The 16,285-nt window shown below is 44.9% G+C and overlaps 1 protein-coding gene across 1 annotated transcript in view; it reads left to right on the top strand.

Moving 5' to 3' along the window:
• fras1 (Fraser extracellular matrix complex subunit 1) overlaps window positions 1-4,991 on the top strand; it is a 562,738-nt gene extending 557,747 nt beyond the window's left edge. Inside the window, exon 74 of the mRNA XM_078543632.1 lies at window positions 3,230-4,991. Within this exon, the coding sequence (XP_078399758.1) occupies window positions 3,230-3,808 (579 nt within the window). The 3' untranslated portion in view covers window positions 3,809-4,991. The remainder of the gene's footprint in view (window positions 1-3,229) is intronic.
• The last annotated feature ends 11,294 nt before the right edge of the window (window positions 4,992-16,285 follow it).

Genomic DNA, 16,285 nt, shown 5'->3' on the forward strand with positions numbered 1-16,285 from the left:
ACCAAGATCACTTCAGAACTAGCTCCCCCACTGACCCATAATTGATGACGCATGACTACTGGGACCCTTCCCTTGGCCACTGACCTCCACATCATTCAGAATATTTGTCCATATTGTAAATTCTATAATGGAGAATTTGCAGTTGACATCTTGGTAGGGAGCATCTGCTTTATGTACCTGGCTGTTGACATGGTTCAAAGCATTCTCAAAGCCAGTGGATCATTGGTGCATTTGCAATCAATCTGACATAATTAATTCATGTTACAAAGGAAAGCACTAAGAGTCTGATGTTCACACATTTCTTCTCGGAGGTTAATTACAATAACTTACAAGCTCAATAGAAAAGTTACAGCACAGAAGGAGGCCATTCGGCCCATCTTGTCCATGCCAGCCCGAGGACACCCAGGTGCCCTTTCTAATCCTACCTTCCTGCATCCGGCCCATAGCCCTGCAGCTTACAGCACTTTAGGTGCAGATCCAGGTACTTTTTAAAAGAGTTTAGAGTTTCTGCCTCTACCACCAACTTGGGCAGCGAATTCCAGACACCCACTACCTTCTGGGTAAAAAAGTTCTTCTTCATGTCCCCCCTACACCTTCTGCCACTTATCTTGAATCTATGACCCTGGTTCTAGAATTCTCCATCAAGGGAAACAATTTTATCCTGTCCACTTTATCTATTCCCCTCATAATTTTGTACACTTCAATCAAGTCACCTCTCAGCCTTCTTTATTCTAAGGAAAATAACCCCAACCTATCCAATCTCTCCTCGTAGCTACACTTTTCTAACCCTGGCAACATTCTTGTAAACCTCCTCTGCACTCTCCAGAGCTATTACATCCTTCCTGTAATGTGGTGACCAGAACTGCACACAATACTCCAGTTGTGGCCTCACCAGTGTTTTATACAATTCCAACATTATATCCTTACTTTTATATTCTATACCTCTGCCAATTAAGGAGAGCATTCCATATGCCTTCTGTACAACCTTGTCTACTTGAACTGCTGCCTTCAGGGACCTGTGTACTTGTACGCCAAGATCTCTCACTTCATCTACCCCTCTTAGTATATTCCCATTTATTGTGTAATCCCTGTAACTGTTTGACCTCCCTAAATGTATGACCTCACACTTCTCTATGTTAAAATCCATCTGCCACTTTACCGCCCACTCCATCAACCCATCTATATCGTTTTGGAGATTATGGCTACCCTCTACACTATCCACTACTCTTTGTGTCATCTGCAAATTTCCCAATCATGCCCCTCATGTTCACATCCAAATTGTTAATATATAACACAAACAGCAAGGGTCCCAACACCGAGCCCTGTGGAACACCACTTGAGACAACTTTCCATTCGCAAGGGCATCCAATGACCATTACCCTTTGTTTCCTGTTACAAAGCCAACCTTTTATCCAGTTTTCCACATTACCCTGAATCCCACGGGCTTTTACTTTCCTGATCAATCTGCCATGTGGGACCTTGTCAAATGCCTTGCTAAAATCCATGTACACAACATCCACTGCATTACCTTCATCAACTCTTCTTGTCACTTCCTCAAAGAATTCAATCAAATTTGTGAGGCAAGACATGTATCTTGAGAAATACAGTTTGTAGCATTGCACCTGAGAAACAACATTGAATCTTCCTTGTTCCAGCGCATTCCAGATTGTCTTTGTAAGTAAACTATTAAATTGTCTCCAAACCAAGGCTGTGCTCCCCTTGACACAGCTTTAATTCATTTACTCTATACGGCTGGAACCTTGGACTTGTGAAGCAGATCAGAATAAAATCTTCTTGATAGATCAGACAATGGGCATTTACAAGTTGTACCCTAATTTAACATGCCTGCATATTTAAATATACAAAGTCTCACCAGAACACACTGTCTTTCCAAAATAAATGGAAAAGGCTTGAACACCGATATTCTTCTTCAAATCATGCTTGCTGGGGTGAGCAAGTGAATTAACACTTATATTTGTTCAAATAATCGTGGTGAACCACAGCCTTCAGCTGAGGAGGATATCACAACCAACCTCAAATGGTGTGCACTCAATGAGGGATCACTGAAGTTTGTTCAATGAGTAGCTGAACCATACAGACAGGAAAATTACACATTGGATCTCCATGATGATGTCTACATTTTCCTCACTGTCCTCACATTGGGAGGTAAAGGCAGCCCATTCCTGATCCCTATCTATCGAGCAGGACAGCAGCGGTATTGGGCATGATGCCTCTCATAGTCAGCTCACTGCCAATAATGGGCACTTCAGTGAAGTACCAGAATGTGATCAGTGCTACAGGAACCTCCTCCAGCATAGTATGGGAAAAAAGATTTTGTTTTAAATCACGTGTATTATTGATTATTTGTGACATTTTTAGCTACAAGTGCAATTTTTCAATATTGTATGTGGCTTCTTAACAAATTTAAACTTTTTTTTAAAAAAATTCTCTTCATTCTTGGGATGTGAGCGTTGCTGGCAAGGCCGGCATTTATTGCCCATCCCTAATTGCCCTTGTGGTGGTGAACTGCCTTCTTGAGCTGCTGTAGTTAATTTGGTTTACATACACCCATAGTGCTGTTAGGAAGTGAGTTTCAGGTTTTTGACATGTCAACAGGGAAAGAACAGCAATCAATTTTCAAGTCAGGATGGTGTGTGGTTTGGAGAAGAACTTGCAAGTGGTGCCCTTGTCCTTCTAGGTGGTAGAGGTCACAGGTTTGGAATATGCTGTCGAAGGAACCTTAGTGAGTTGCTGCGGTGCACCTTGCAGATTGTTTATACTGCTGCCATTTGTGCGATGATGGCGGAGGGAGTGAACATTTAAGGTGGTGGATGGGATGTTGATCAAGCAGGCTGCTTTGTCTTGGATAGTGTCAAGTTTTTTTGAGTGTTGCTGAAGCTGCACTCATCCAGGCAAGTGGAGACTTGTGCCTTGTACATTGGTAGACAGACTTTGGGGAGTCATGAGGTGAGCTACTTGATGTAGAATTCCCAACCTCTGACCTGTCCTTGTAGCCACAGTATTTATATGGCTGGTCCAGTTACGTTTCACTGGTAACTCCCAGGATGTTGATAGTGGGGATTCAGTGATGATAATTCCATTGAAATTCAGTGGGAAATGGTTGTTGAAGATGGCCATTGCCAGATCTTACTCAGGTCTTGCCTATACATTTTAAACCACCATTGGCAAAACTTCTTTTTATTGCTATAGCTTTGTTATTTCTTATCAGGTGGAAGCTGGCCATCAGTGGTACTTGCAAGTCATCTACGTTATTGGTCCAGAATCACTTTCTGGGCCACGAGTTCAACGCTCACTTAGCTACCGACTCCCACGCCAAAAGCGAGACCTGGTGGACAAGAATGGCAAGCTGACACTTGATGACTCTTTGATTTATGACAATGAGAATGATCAGGTCAAGAATGGCACCAACATGAAGAACTTAAGGCTGGAGTCTGAAGCTATGGCATTGACCTCACACAAAGAGGCATCAATAGGAGGTGCTGTCGCTGCTGTAATGCTGCTACTCCTGTTCCTCACTGCTGCTTGCTTTTTAGCAAGAAAATGTAAACATAAGAAGAAATTACCCAAGGAGATCCCAGAGGAATATCCACTGAACACAAAAGTTGAAATTTGCAACAAGGCATTGAATAGGCTGGAGAAGAATTTAAATGGCAAGCACTGTGCAGAGAAGAATATCAACATATTAAATAAAAATGATGATATCATTCGGGTAAAGGGTGTCAAGGTTAAGCAGGTAAACCTCAACATTAAGCTTCAGAATAACTTACAGGATGGTACAGAAGTTTGATGATTGACAAATTTTATTACAAAATATGTAATTTTTTGTGACAGGGTTTGTGGGGAAAGAGAGTGGTCTTTAAAAAAATATTGTAAAAAAAGGGAAAATGGTTTGTGTGGTAGTGATTGTGCAGTGTGATCCATTTTGCAATTGAGCTACCTCATTCTAGGCAAGCATGTACCACATTAATACAATACTTGTTAAACCAGGTGCATATCTTCATAAGCTCCTTTGAAAACTAGATGCCTTTGGTGAAGTATTTTCTGTCTGCCCATAATCTCTGTTAACATTTTTCTACTGGTAGCTCAATCATCGTGCATGCTTTTAAATATTCAAGCTTTTTCTTTTTTTATAACTGGGTTGAATGATAATTTGAATTGTTGAAAAATACCTGTGAAAGATCAAACCACTAAAATTACACTTGAGTATTATTGCCTTGTTTCCAGCCATGCACTCATGTGTTTCACATAAAAGTTTGTTTATAACTGGATGAGATGTGTAAATATCCTTTTTTAAGTGCAATTCTGATTTAGAGGCAAAGTTCATCCAGGTTAACTTGTGCAACGATCAGCTTGTGTGTTTCTGAATGATTGTAGCCCTCATTGACTTTATTTCAACTTGAAAAGTTATTTTTCAATTATCATTTTTATACATGTGGTAAACAGAACTTTGGACAAACCAAAATCAGAAAGGTATTAAATATTTGGACACCGTTAGCACCCCCAGTGTAATCTCAGTTTAAGTGATTTATTTTAAACAAATACCAATTTACTATGTACTGTATTATATACTGTTGCTTTTATATCCTGTGTAGTGGAGTAGTACAAGCAAACTTCAGGGTTTATGTTAAACTGTTTAAGGAGCTGTGTGACAAATCATATTTGAATTGTAATATTACTGTATCCACAAGAGAACCCCAGCAGACACTGCTGGTGGGAGCCAATAGCACATCACTGTCTTCAATTATTTGATTATGTATCTATGAGAAACAAAACACTGTCAACATTTATTTTTCAGTATGTATCAGCCCTCTCAGTGAGCACTTGTCCATGTTGTTAACTGAGCAATCCAATTGTGGTGCTGTAGTTTTATCATTACATCAGTATGTTGAGCTAATGATATGAGTAAATTGACTACTATGTTACCTATCATGAAGTTTTTAACTAATAAAGAACGTTCTATTTAATGTGAATGAATCCTGTCTGTATTTTTATAATTCTTTTATATATTTTCACCAAAGCATTTTTCAACTAACATTTATGCATCAACACAGAATATGAAGCTATTTTGACACTGAAGCACATTGGGCTATCCTGCTGGCTTGGAAGGGACTATATCAGTACATGTTCATTCTTTCTTTGTGGCACAGAAAGAGGTCACTTACAGATTATATGATGGATATAAATCGATGTAGTAATGAAAACAAGGGTGGATTTTTAGCTTTCACCAATGGGCAATAACCTCAACTTTGAGGGTCGTCTGCTTTTAATCACTGCTCATAAATTTCCTTTTCTATTAACTTAAATAAATGTGGGAATCATGTAGGGTGTGTGACAGGCAGTGGATCCAGAATGCTGAGCTTACGTCTGATGGTGAAAGTTGAAATCTACTTAAAATGTGAAGCCTAATGTGCTGCTCTCAAAATAAAACTATTTTTCAGAAATTCCATAAAAAGAGCTGAATGCCTTTTAGGGACATTGATAGATTAAGTGAGTGGGCAAAACTGTGGCAGATGGAGTTTATGTGGGGAAATGTGAGGTCATCCACTTTGGACACAATAAAGATAAATCAGAGTGTTTTCTCAATGGTAGTAAGCTAAGGACTGTTGAGGAGCAGAGGGATTTTGGGGTCCAAATTCAAAATCAATAAAATCTAGTGGATAGGCATGAAATGCCTATAAAAGGGGGGAGGTGATGGCGTAGTGGTATTGTCGCTGGACTAGTAATCGAGAGACTCAGGGTAATGCTCTGGGGACCCAGGTTTGAATCCCACCATGGCTGATGGTGGAATTTGAATTCAACAAAAATCTGGGATTATAAGTCTAATGACCATGAAACCATTGTCGATTGTTGTAAAAACTCATCTGGTTCACTAATGTCCTTTAGGGGAGGAAATCTGCCATCCTCACCTGGTCTGGCCTACATGTGATTCCAGACCCACAGCAATGTGGTTGACTCTTAAATGCCCTCGGAACTAGGGATCGGTAATAAACACTGGCCTGGCCAGTGTTGCCCACATCCCTTGAATGAATAAACAGAAAATGAATTTAAATGTTAAATTGGATAGCCGCCCAAAACAGGCACAGGATTGCAATGAATGATTAACCTGAATGCAGGCTGGATGCTAACTTCATTCTGCTTGCTCATTATAATGATTTTTAAATGCAGCCATCTCTACCTGCACTGTTTGACTGCTACTTAAAACTAACCTGCACCTCTTAAAGGGAAGGTGCATGAGGTGCTGAGACCATTGAGAATGGTGTGCTGTACAACAAACAACAATGGCTGACCATGAGAAAGAGTGAGGAGCAAGGTTTTCATTTGCTGCACTTGAGGTCTTGGTGGATGTGGAAGGAGGAGAGATGTTTAGCTGAGAGGGGTGGAGCGAGAGGGGGTTGGCAGAGGCCCTCCAGACACAAGCTCAAAGCAGTGGTAAGAGACCTGAGAGGGTCAATGCCTGGAACTGCAGCATGGCTCCAGGAGAATGGATGCATTGAGAAGTAAGTTTAATGAAACAAAAACAAAAATAGCTGGAAAAACTCAGCAGCTCCGACAGCATCTGTGGAGAGGAATACAGTTAACGTTTCTAGTCCATATGACTCTTCATCAGAACTGTTCAGTCAGCTCTGATGAAGAGACATACGGACTCGAAACGTTAACTGTGTTCCTCTCCACTGATGCTGTCAGACCTGCTGAATTTTTCCAGCTATTTTTGTTTTTGTTTCAGATTTCCAGCATCCGCAGTATTTTTCTTTTATTATAGTAAGTTTAATGATCTCACATGAGTGGACAAGGCCCATGAATGAATCTTCTAATGCCATATCATACCAATGGCACCACTAGCCTAAGCTACTGCTCAATTCTCCATATCCCCATCACTCACTTACCAACAATCTCTCAATCAGGATACATACCTTTAATAAGCATATGCTTTACATCACCTTCACACACTTAGCACTGTTGCAAATCTCAAACCCACATCTCATTGCTTGCACAAACTGCCAATTGCCCAATCGTGACAGCCACATCTCCACACAGATTGCACAACACTCACTGATATATTTCCCTCTCTCTTGCAGGAGCTAACCAGAAGCAGAAAAGCACACCTGCATGTCCTAACCCACATGTAGGAGACCATGCTGGCTATTATGGGATGGGCCATGTGGTCAACAGCAATGCTGAAGCCATTGAAAGTGAGGGCATCTACAGTCCTAATCCTCCATCTCTCATTGCATTCTCCCTCATCCCACAATCTGCTCTCACATTTGCACTTCTTATTTTCTTCCTCTTCCCTCACCACAATCCTATCTTTGTCCCTTTTTCCTTTCATTTACCCAAGAACTGCAACCCAGCCAGACAGTGGAGGAAGAACAAGAAGACGATGAAAATGAAGACACACCTTCATTCGATTTAGCAGTTGCAGCCACCAGCACAGTTACAGACACTGAGTGTAATTTGAAGGATACATAGAGATACGAAACAGAAGCCAGACATTTCCCAGATGGAGGGAGAGTATTGTCAGGTCATTTGTTTATTCCTCCTCACAGATGGTTTTGAAGTGGGATTAAAAGAAAGCTGCTCCTTATTACTGTCTGAACGACTCCTTATGGCGTGAAGAGATCAAGAAAGGGAAAGGGGAGCAGGGCGCAGATATAGAATTATCATAGAATCCAGCTGAAGGGAGGGCAGATCAATGGTCTCCGAGAGAGGGTCAAAGGATACCAAGGGTAGGTCACTGGATGATGGAGGGAGGCTCTAGGATAATAGCAGGAAGGCAGAGGATGAGGGGGGAGATGGGTCGAGGGTGAGAGATGGAAGGCCGAGGGTCACCGGCTCTGGGTCCAGGGTGATGGCTGGAGCTCCAGGATGATTGGGGAAAGGAGCAGGGTGATGAGAGAGTCAAGGTGAATGGGAGGAAGCTCAAGGGCAACAGAGGAAGTGTGGAGATGGATGAGCTGCAGTTGCAGGGTCACATTGTGCATGTCATCGACATGGCTGCTAAGAAAGTTTGAGCTTGCAGGAGATCAGGTTGTTGTGGGAGGAAGTCACTGTGGGATGGGACGAGTTCTAGGTGTGGCCCATCGGTCAAGTACAGCTGCTCTATGAATAAAGGCCATGTAAGCAAGTGATGTTTATATTATTGCCTGTTCTCTTCGCACAGTTCATTTTGTGGATTTGCAATGGGTCTCATATACCCAATATTTTTGCAACCTCAGGCAGTGAGGGAGCGGATTCACCAGAGGAGGGCCATGGTTGCACAGCAACATAGGCTACAAGGCCATCAGCCGCCACCAGCCAAGGGGAAAAGAGGTCATGAGGAAGGCAGCCAGGACTTTATTCATCAGCGAAGAGCATTGACACGTCAATGCGTGTTCAGAACACATATCAACCACCTCCAGATATCTGAGAGACATTGCCAAAGACCGCTAAGGCTTTCCATGGTCATTAACCTGTGTGCACTCCTTCAATAAGACCTGCAGCCCCTTGGCTCTGGAAGGAACCCAATGCCATCACCCTTAACATGACCGTGGCTCTAAATTCCTACACTATCAGCTCAATTCCCACTCAGGAGAGAAGTTAGGAAACACTTCTTCACACAAAAGGTGGTAGAAATGTGGAACTGTCTCCCACGAAAAGCAGTAGATGCTGAAGAGATCCATGGGGAACATATGTGGCTGTAACGCATAGATGCATATTGGAGGTGACCAATACCCTATTCAAAAGGGCCAACAAATTCATTTGATTTGCAACAGCTGCTGATAGCCAAGCCGGCTAGAACAGTTGGCTGAGAGGTCATCACACACATCCCACAAGTACAGGCTGTAATTGAAGCACTTACATGGCCACTAGAGTTCACTGGAAATAGTCAGCTGCATTTGTCAATCGGAAGGGGGTTTCACTCCCTTAATGTTCAATTAGCCTGTAACCACTGGAAAAGAATTATGCTGGTGTGTGCTCATTTCCCAGGGAGCTCTCATGACTTGTACATTTTACAAAACTCCCAGCTACCAAAGTTATTTGAGATCCCTGTGCAAGTTGGATCCTAGATGACAAAGGCTATTTCCTCAGGACATGGCTCATGATACCAGTGCACCATCCCCATGGTCCCACGGAGCAGCGTTACAATACAGCACAAGGGTCATAGAGCAGGCCATAAGATTGCTGAAAATGTACTTCTGCTACCTTGACCAGTCCAGGGCAGAATTGCAATACATGCCACAGAGAGTATCCGGAATTTTCATAGTCTGCTGTGCATTGCACAACACTACATTGCAAATTCGAGAGGAATTGCCATGAAAGGACACGGAGGAGCTGCTAATCTCCTAAAATGATGATGATGGAGAGGAATATGAGGAAGAGGACAGAAATATTGTGGTACCTCTCTTAAGGTGTCAGGTGCATGGAGAAATGTGTCAGGGCTGTGAGAAACAACCTCATCCTCAATTGTTTTGTCCACCTACATGACCATCAGTATCTCGCCTGCTAACTTTTGCCTGCTCTGAATGTGTGCCCATCTCTGCCAGCTTCTATCCAGAGCTACCTCACTACCCACATCCTCTATCCTCTAGAAGGCCAAGGAGAGCAGACCTTTATCACACATGATAAAAATAGATCGCTGCCCCCAAGGATATTGGCTTCTTACTGGCACATAAGTCACTGAAGCTATTGATGGAAGATGTTAAGAGGTATGGAGGCTGTAAGTTTCAAAACAATACCTAATGGCCCTGCAGGTGAATGATCTGTATTCAAACTTAGCATCAGGTTTCCTTGCCTGCTGAGACTGAATATTTGTGGAGGCAGGCCTTTTATAGGCCATCCCAACCTGAACTGAATCGGTTGATGATGGGAGCGGACAATTCCTGCCCACCCTCATCGTGTAATTGCAGGTGGGGCATGTGCCGCGCACACTTACAATTTGCATCATAATTGTGTGCATTGTGGCTCCCACAACGTGAACAGAAGTGGTGCCCACTTCCAGTCCCACTGTCGGGAGCCATGTTCTTCTGATTAAATTCTATCCTATGACTCTGTCGGAACATTAAATATAAAGGTAAGGCGGCAATGAAGATTCTGGGCCAGCTATTAGGTAGCTTTGGAATACATGAACAGTTTTGGAAAATTTTAACAGAAAACATACTGGAGCCATGGGAAAGGTGCAATGCAGACACCATTGTCTGCATTGGATTTGACTATTAAGCACTGTGTATTATGGACAGCCGATTAATATCTGAATAAGAAAAATCTGATCCCATCTGTTCTGTCACCTCCCAAGACAAACTTATTCTTCAATGCATAAGAGTTATGATGAGAAACACAGGAACGAGGAAATGTATTCACTAAAGCATGGAAGTTGGGAACAAGACAATGTTCTAACCTCATAAATTGTATCCTTCAAATTAAGACCATAAGACGTAGGAGCAAAAATAGGCCATGCGGCCCATCGAGTCTGTTCCGTCATTCAATGAGGTCATGGCTGATCTGATAATCTTCAATTCCACTTTCCTGCCTTTTCCCCATAACTCTTTATTCCCTTACTGATTAAAAATCTGTCTGTCTATCTTAGCCTTGAATATACTTAACGACCCAATTTCTACAGTCCTCTGCGGTAAAAAATTCCACAGATTAACTACCCTTTGAGAGAAGAAATTCCTCCTCATCTCTGCTTTAAGTGGGCACCCCCTTTGAGATTATGCCCTCTGGTCCTAGACTCTCCCACAAGGAGAAAGAAACTCTCAGCATCTACCCTGTCAAGCCCCGTAAGAATCTTATATGTTTCAATAAGGTCGCCTCTCATTCTTCTAAATTCCAATGGGCATAGGCCCAACCTACTCAACCTCTTCCCATAAGAAAATCCCTCCATCTCCAGGATCAACCTATTGAACCTTCTCTGGACAGCCTCCAATATCTTTCTTTAGATAAGGGGACCAAAACTGTTCACAGTATTCTAGGATTGGTCTAACTAGTGCCTTGTACAGTTTTAGCAAGACTTCCCTATTTTCATACTCCATTCCCTTTGAAAGAAAGGCCAACACTCCATTTGCCTTACCTATTACCTGCTGAACTTGTATGCTATCTTTTTGGGACTCATGCACGAGGACGCTAAATTATCCTTTCAGGCACAGAAATAGTGTTAAGAAAATAGTCTTAAGTTTAGTCTTAAGTAAGTGACACATGCATATCAATTTTATTATAAGACCATGTTTATATCAAAAATAACTTAATTTATTGGGCTGAAAACCACTGGTTGAGTTTTAAAAAGACTGAGCAACAACTTTTTTTAAACTAAGTAACTTAAGACAGCAGCTACTAAGATGGCTAAACATTTACCTCACTATACCTTACGAATTCCAAAGCCTTTAAAACGGAGTCAGCCTGTCTAGAAAACCTCATCATAGACAATCACCTTGAAGGAGTGTGAATGGACCATCTCCTGGCCTATTCATACAATATCCAGACAAATCACCTGTGTGTATAGTTGGATGGAAAACAAACATTAGATGTAATCACTTTGAACAATGTACTCTGGCTGAGAAAGGAACTCATCCAACCATAATATAATCATGTCTAAACCATGGAACTGGAAGCAACTTACAATGACTATGTTTGGGTAACTGGTCAGCTGGTGAGAGGGGATCACATGATGACCCAACTAACCCCATTTTTTGTGTTTAAGAAACTGTTGTTCTTCATGCCAAAGAACAGAAGAAGGAGAGATGTCGAAGAAGTGGGACCCCTGAATGGGTACACTCTTTCTCTCTCCACCAACCATGCAAGTCCAAGCCCTGCCTGTTGTTTGACTATCCACTTGCCGGAGGCAGTGTTTTAAGAATCAACTCAGCAACTGCAGCTCCAGGGGAACAGATAAATCATTATTAACATCTTTAAACTATCTCTACGCTGAATCCTGAGGGACCATTGAGTCCTACCTGAAATCATCCGAGTCATCATACAAGATCCATAAACCACTAACTTATATAGGAATTAAGAAAAACTGCTTAATCTATCCTTCCACTTTGTAGCCTACTTATGTGTGTGTGTGAAGGTTGAAACATTTTCATTACTTTTTAGACCGGGCGTCAAGCATAATAATCATTATTTTATTTTCCTTTTAAAAACTTGAAAGGAAACTTGTCTGTGTGTGTCTTTTACAGCCAGAACATGTAATTGGTTAAATGCTCCCTGAATTGGCAAGTGTGTCCTTTTAAAAATCCCTGTTGTGGTCAAATGAGGAGTGGGAAAAGTGGAGAGTCAGTCTATCCCTCTTGATCGTAACAATTTAAAAATGTTATTCATATAATATTCTATTAGCATATTCAAATCTGGGGTGTGACTTCACTGATGTACTGAGGTAATTGTATCCAAAGGATACAAATTAAGGAGTTAGAATTTCATGTTATCTACTAACTTAATGATAGCAAAAAAAAATGGGCGGATGCAGATCCGATTGCCATCCGCGATCACGTCCACGCTGCCATTTTACGGCCCACCGGGGCAAATTAAGGCCCACCCAGCATATTTCATGACTCCCGAGGATAGCGGGAGTGGGCGGGCATCGACGGGCGTGCACAGACCACCGTGTCCATTGGCGACCCGGCGGCCTGTTTATATGAAGGCCTGGCAGCCTTTGCAAGGCTGCTCACAATGGCTGGGAGAAGAGCACAGCAGAGGGGCAAAGTGCATTACACAAGTCCGGAGGGTAGGCCAACGGGGAAGGCCAGGCTGGAGGGTAGGGCAGCAGGGCAGCGGGGCAATGTGCCCCTTGTTTCGCCGGCGAGCGCCTAGCTGCCCTCCTGGAGGAGGTGGCAGTGCGGCGGGGGGTCCTGCTTCCGAGGGACAGGAGGCGGAGGTCTCGTCACCTGACCACGTGGGAGGAGGTGGCCGAGAGTGTGAGATGAGCTCCCATGATGTGGTGCGGCGAACATGGGTCCAGTGCCGCAAAAGATTCAACGGCCTCCTGCGCTCAGGAAAGGGTGAGTACCATGGTGGCTCAGGTCACTTAATGCAGCTGTCTCCCTTTCCCACCAGCCCCCACTTCCCGCAACCCCCCCACCTCCCCCACAACCCCACTGACAACTCTTGAATGCCACAACGGCATTGAATCCCTCATGGCACATATCCCTCTTGAGGTGGGCCAGTAGATATTGCCCATGCCTAGTTCACCCTGAGTGGGTTGAGCTAGGATGTGTTCTTCACCCTCAGCATGTGTGACACTGACACCAAGAGTATAGAATGAGGGTGAAAGTCAAGGGTCTGCACCTAGGCAAAGTGCTGGAACTGGGAAGCATGTCAAAGTCAGGATGCTAACATGCTGGCAGAGGAGTTTCCAGGTGGCAGGGCACCAATCCATCTGCTGGTTTATGCGCTCCACACGCTTGTGCCTCCTTGCTTAGCAAAGTGACACCTTGTGGTGCCACATGTGAAGGAGGCAGCATTTGGGCAATGGGAGGGGTGCTCAGCCCCGGCTTCTTTGGGTGAGTGTGTGGCAGCTGCAAGGTAGCAAAGAACTGGAGCCCTGCAATGTCCCACTCTGACTGGGTTCCAGGGATGTGATGGGAATTCAGGCGCAGGCTGGATTAATCAATGCTCTTCTCTCCTTTTCAGGAGGAGACTACGCACAATTCCACCGAGCGGATGTGGGCTGGCGGAGGCCAGGCCCAGTTGGCGATCCTGATACGTTTTGAGCAGCAGGCCATGGATCTGGAGGGACGCCATGCCCCCAGGTCCACCAGAGGCAGTGAGGCTGGGGTGCCACGGGAAGGTATGTTTGGCGAACACTCAGGTCACCATGTGTGTCCCAAAAGCCATGGCACTGCTGAATGCTCAATGATTGAAGTTAGCAACCTGGGTTGGCCATTGATTATGGAAGGATGAGCACATAATGATCCAGGGGGACAGGCATGTAAATTGACATTGTCTGCACTGTAACTAATCAAATGTCCTTGTTCTTCCTTTCAGCATCACTGGAACAGGGCTGGGAGGTGGAGGCAGAGGGCCAACCTCTCACCCCTGAGGGCCCAGAGGAAATCCACTCACCAGCGTCACACCATCTCTGCCAGACAGGCACCAGCGCAGATACTAGCACCTCAGTGGGAATTAGATGTTCGGCTAGTGTCCAGGGGCACAGCAGTGAGGGAACTTCACACTCGCTTGAGGGCAGAGACAGAAAGTGCCCAGGACATCGGCAGTCGGAGGACTGCTGCGGACCAGGTACATGCTCGGTCGGTGGCTGATGATGTGCCTCTGGAGTCGTTCGTGAGGCAGCAAATGCTGGAAGTGCAGCAGGGTATGCAGGACGATCTGGCGGAGGCTATGCGTGGCATGGTGCCCATGCTTGAGGACTCCACGCGGAGCATCACCGATGCAATGAGCTTCATAGCCGAGTGCCATGCTTCTTCCAGATGAGGCCAACAGCTCCTCCGCCCCTCTGCCAGTGACCGTGGCATCTGATGAGGCTGCGGCGACTGGGGAGATTCCAGCTGTGGAACTGGCTGCTCCCTCCCCGGCGGGGCCATAAAAGGCTTCACGAGCCAGAGGATATCCGTCAACGACATTGAGGCCAACAGGACAGCACAGTGAGCAGGTTGTCTCAGATGCCGGTGCCAGCGAGGGATCAGCACCTAGACATAGCATCGGTAAGCGTAAATTTAAGGCACCTTAGGCACACCACTGGTTTCTCACTGGCGCTTTTTTATTGGCCCATAGTAGCTTATTGAAGACTTGGTATGATGTCCAACACCTTTTTTTTTTGGTTTATGAAGTTACATTTGTTCTCTCAATAAATTTTGATGTGTTTCCATGCCTCAGGTTGATTCCTTACTTCTACAAGTGGACGGGAACCCATGATGTTATGAGCAAGTTGTTTGACATTGAGCTTTATTGACAAGGGCATGAGTTAATGTTAGTATCCAGGCTGATTTAGCACTCAGGTATCAAGTATGGAGCCTACAGCCCTGGCGTGTGTTGGAGGTCCATCTGTGATGGGCTAGCTGAAGGTTCTTTGGATTAAAGCCTCCTGGGTGTCCCTGCCTCCCTGGAGTATGCCTTGGTCAGCCTCTACCCCCTCAGCATTCTCCTGTGCGTGCTCATCCTCAGACTCACTGCTGGACTCATCGTGTGCATCCAGAGCAACTGCGTTTACGTCATCCTCATCCATAGCGTCCCCCATTTCTAGCGCCAGATTGTGGAGAGCGCAGCATGCAACCATTATCAGCGACACACGATCTGGGGGGTATTGGAGTGCGTCCCCTGAGTGGTCCAGGCATCGGAAGCGCATCTTGAGAAGATTGATGGTTCACTCCACCACAGCCCTTGTGGAGGCGTGGCTCCTATTGTACCGCTGCTCAGCTTCTGTTCTTGGATGGCAGAGAGGCATCATGAGCCACCTTCTGAGGGGATAGCCCTTGTCACCCAGCAGCCATCCATTCAGCCGGGCTGGAGCACTGAAGATCTCCGGCACCTGGGAGTGTCTGAGGAGTAAGCGTCGTGAGAGCTGCCTGGGTACCTTGCACAGACTTGCAGAATCTGCATCCTGTGATCACACACTATCTGCACGTTCATGGAGTGGAAGCCCTTCCTGTTGACGAATGGCCTGGCCTCAGCGGTAGTGGATGAAAGTCAATGCACACCTGAACAGAGCATCTGTCACTTGCTTGACATAAGTGTGGACAGCTGATTGGGAGATTCCACAGAGATTACCCACCGACCCCTTGAAAAAGCCAGAGGCATAGAAGTTGAGGGCAGCTGTGACCTTTAGAGCCACTGGCATGGGGTGTTCACCCACACAGTTTGCAGAGAGATCAAAGACTAACATCTGACAATTGGAGGTGACTGTGTCCCTTGACAGACGGAGCCTCCTTTGGCACTGCACCTCAGGCATACTGAGGTAGCTGCTTCGCCGCCTGCATACCCTGGCAGCAGGAAAGTGGCGTCTTCTGCGGCCCCTTCCACCTTGGACTTCCTGTTGGCCCTATGCCCCTTGTACCCATGCCTGTACTCCCAAAGGTGGCTCCCATGGAGGCTGAATGTGGACTCCTGTCTTCCTCCTCCTTCTGGCCCTTCCTTCCTCCTCAGAAGAGGTGCCTCCAGTGGAGAGCACAATTCGCATTTCCAGGCTAAGGGAAGGCTTCCTGAAAGCTGCAGGCCCCAAAAATGATCTTTACTGTAAAGTCCTGACCTGAAGGCTTTTACACCTGTCCAAGCAGTTGGTATGAGTTTTGAAGTATCCCTGCTCACACAGGCAAATATCAGTAACTTTCACACTTAAATA

Source organism: Cetorhinus maximus, chromosome 1, assembly GCF_964194155.1.
Source record: "Cetorhinus maximus chromosome 1, sCetMax3.hap1.1, whole genome shotgun sequence".
Classification (NCBI taxonomy): Eukaryota; Metazoa; Chordata; class Chondrichthyes; order Lamniformes; family Cetorhinidae; genus Cetorhinus; species Cetorhinus maximus.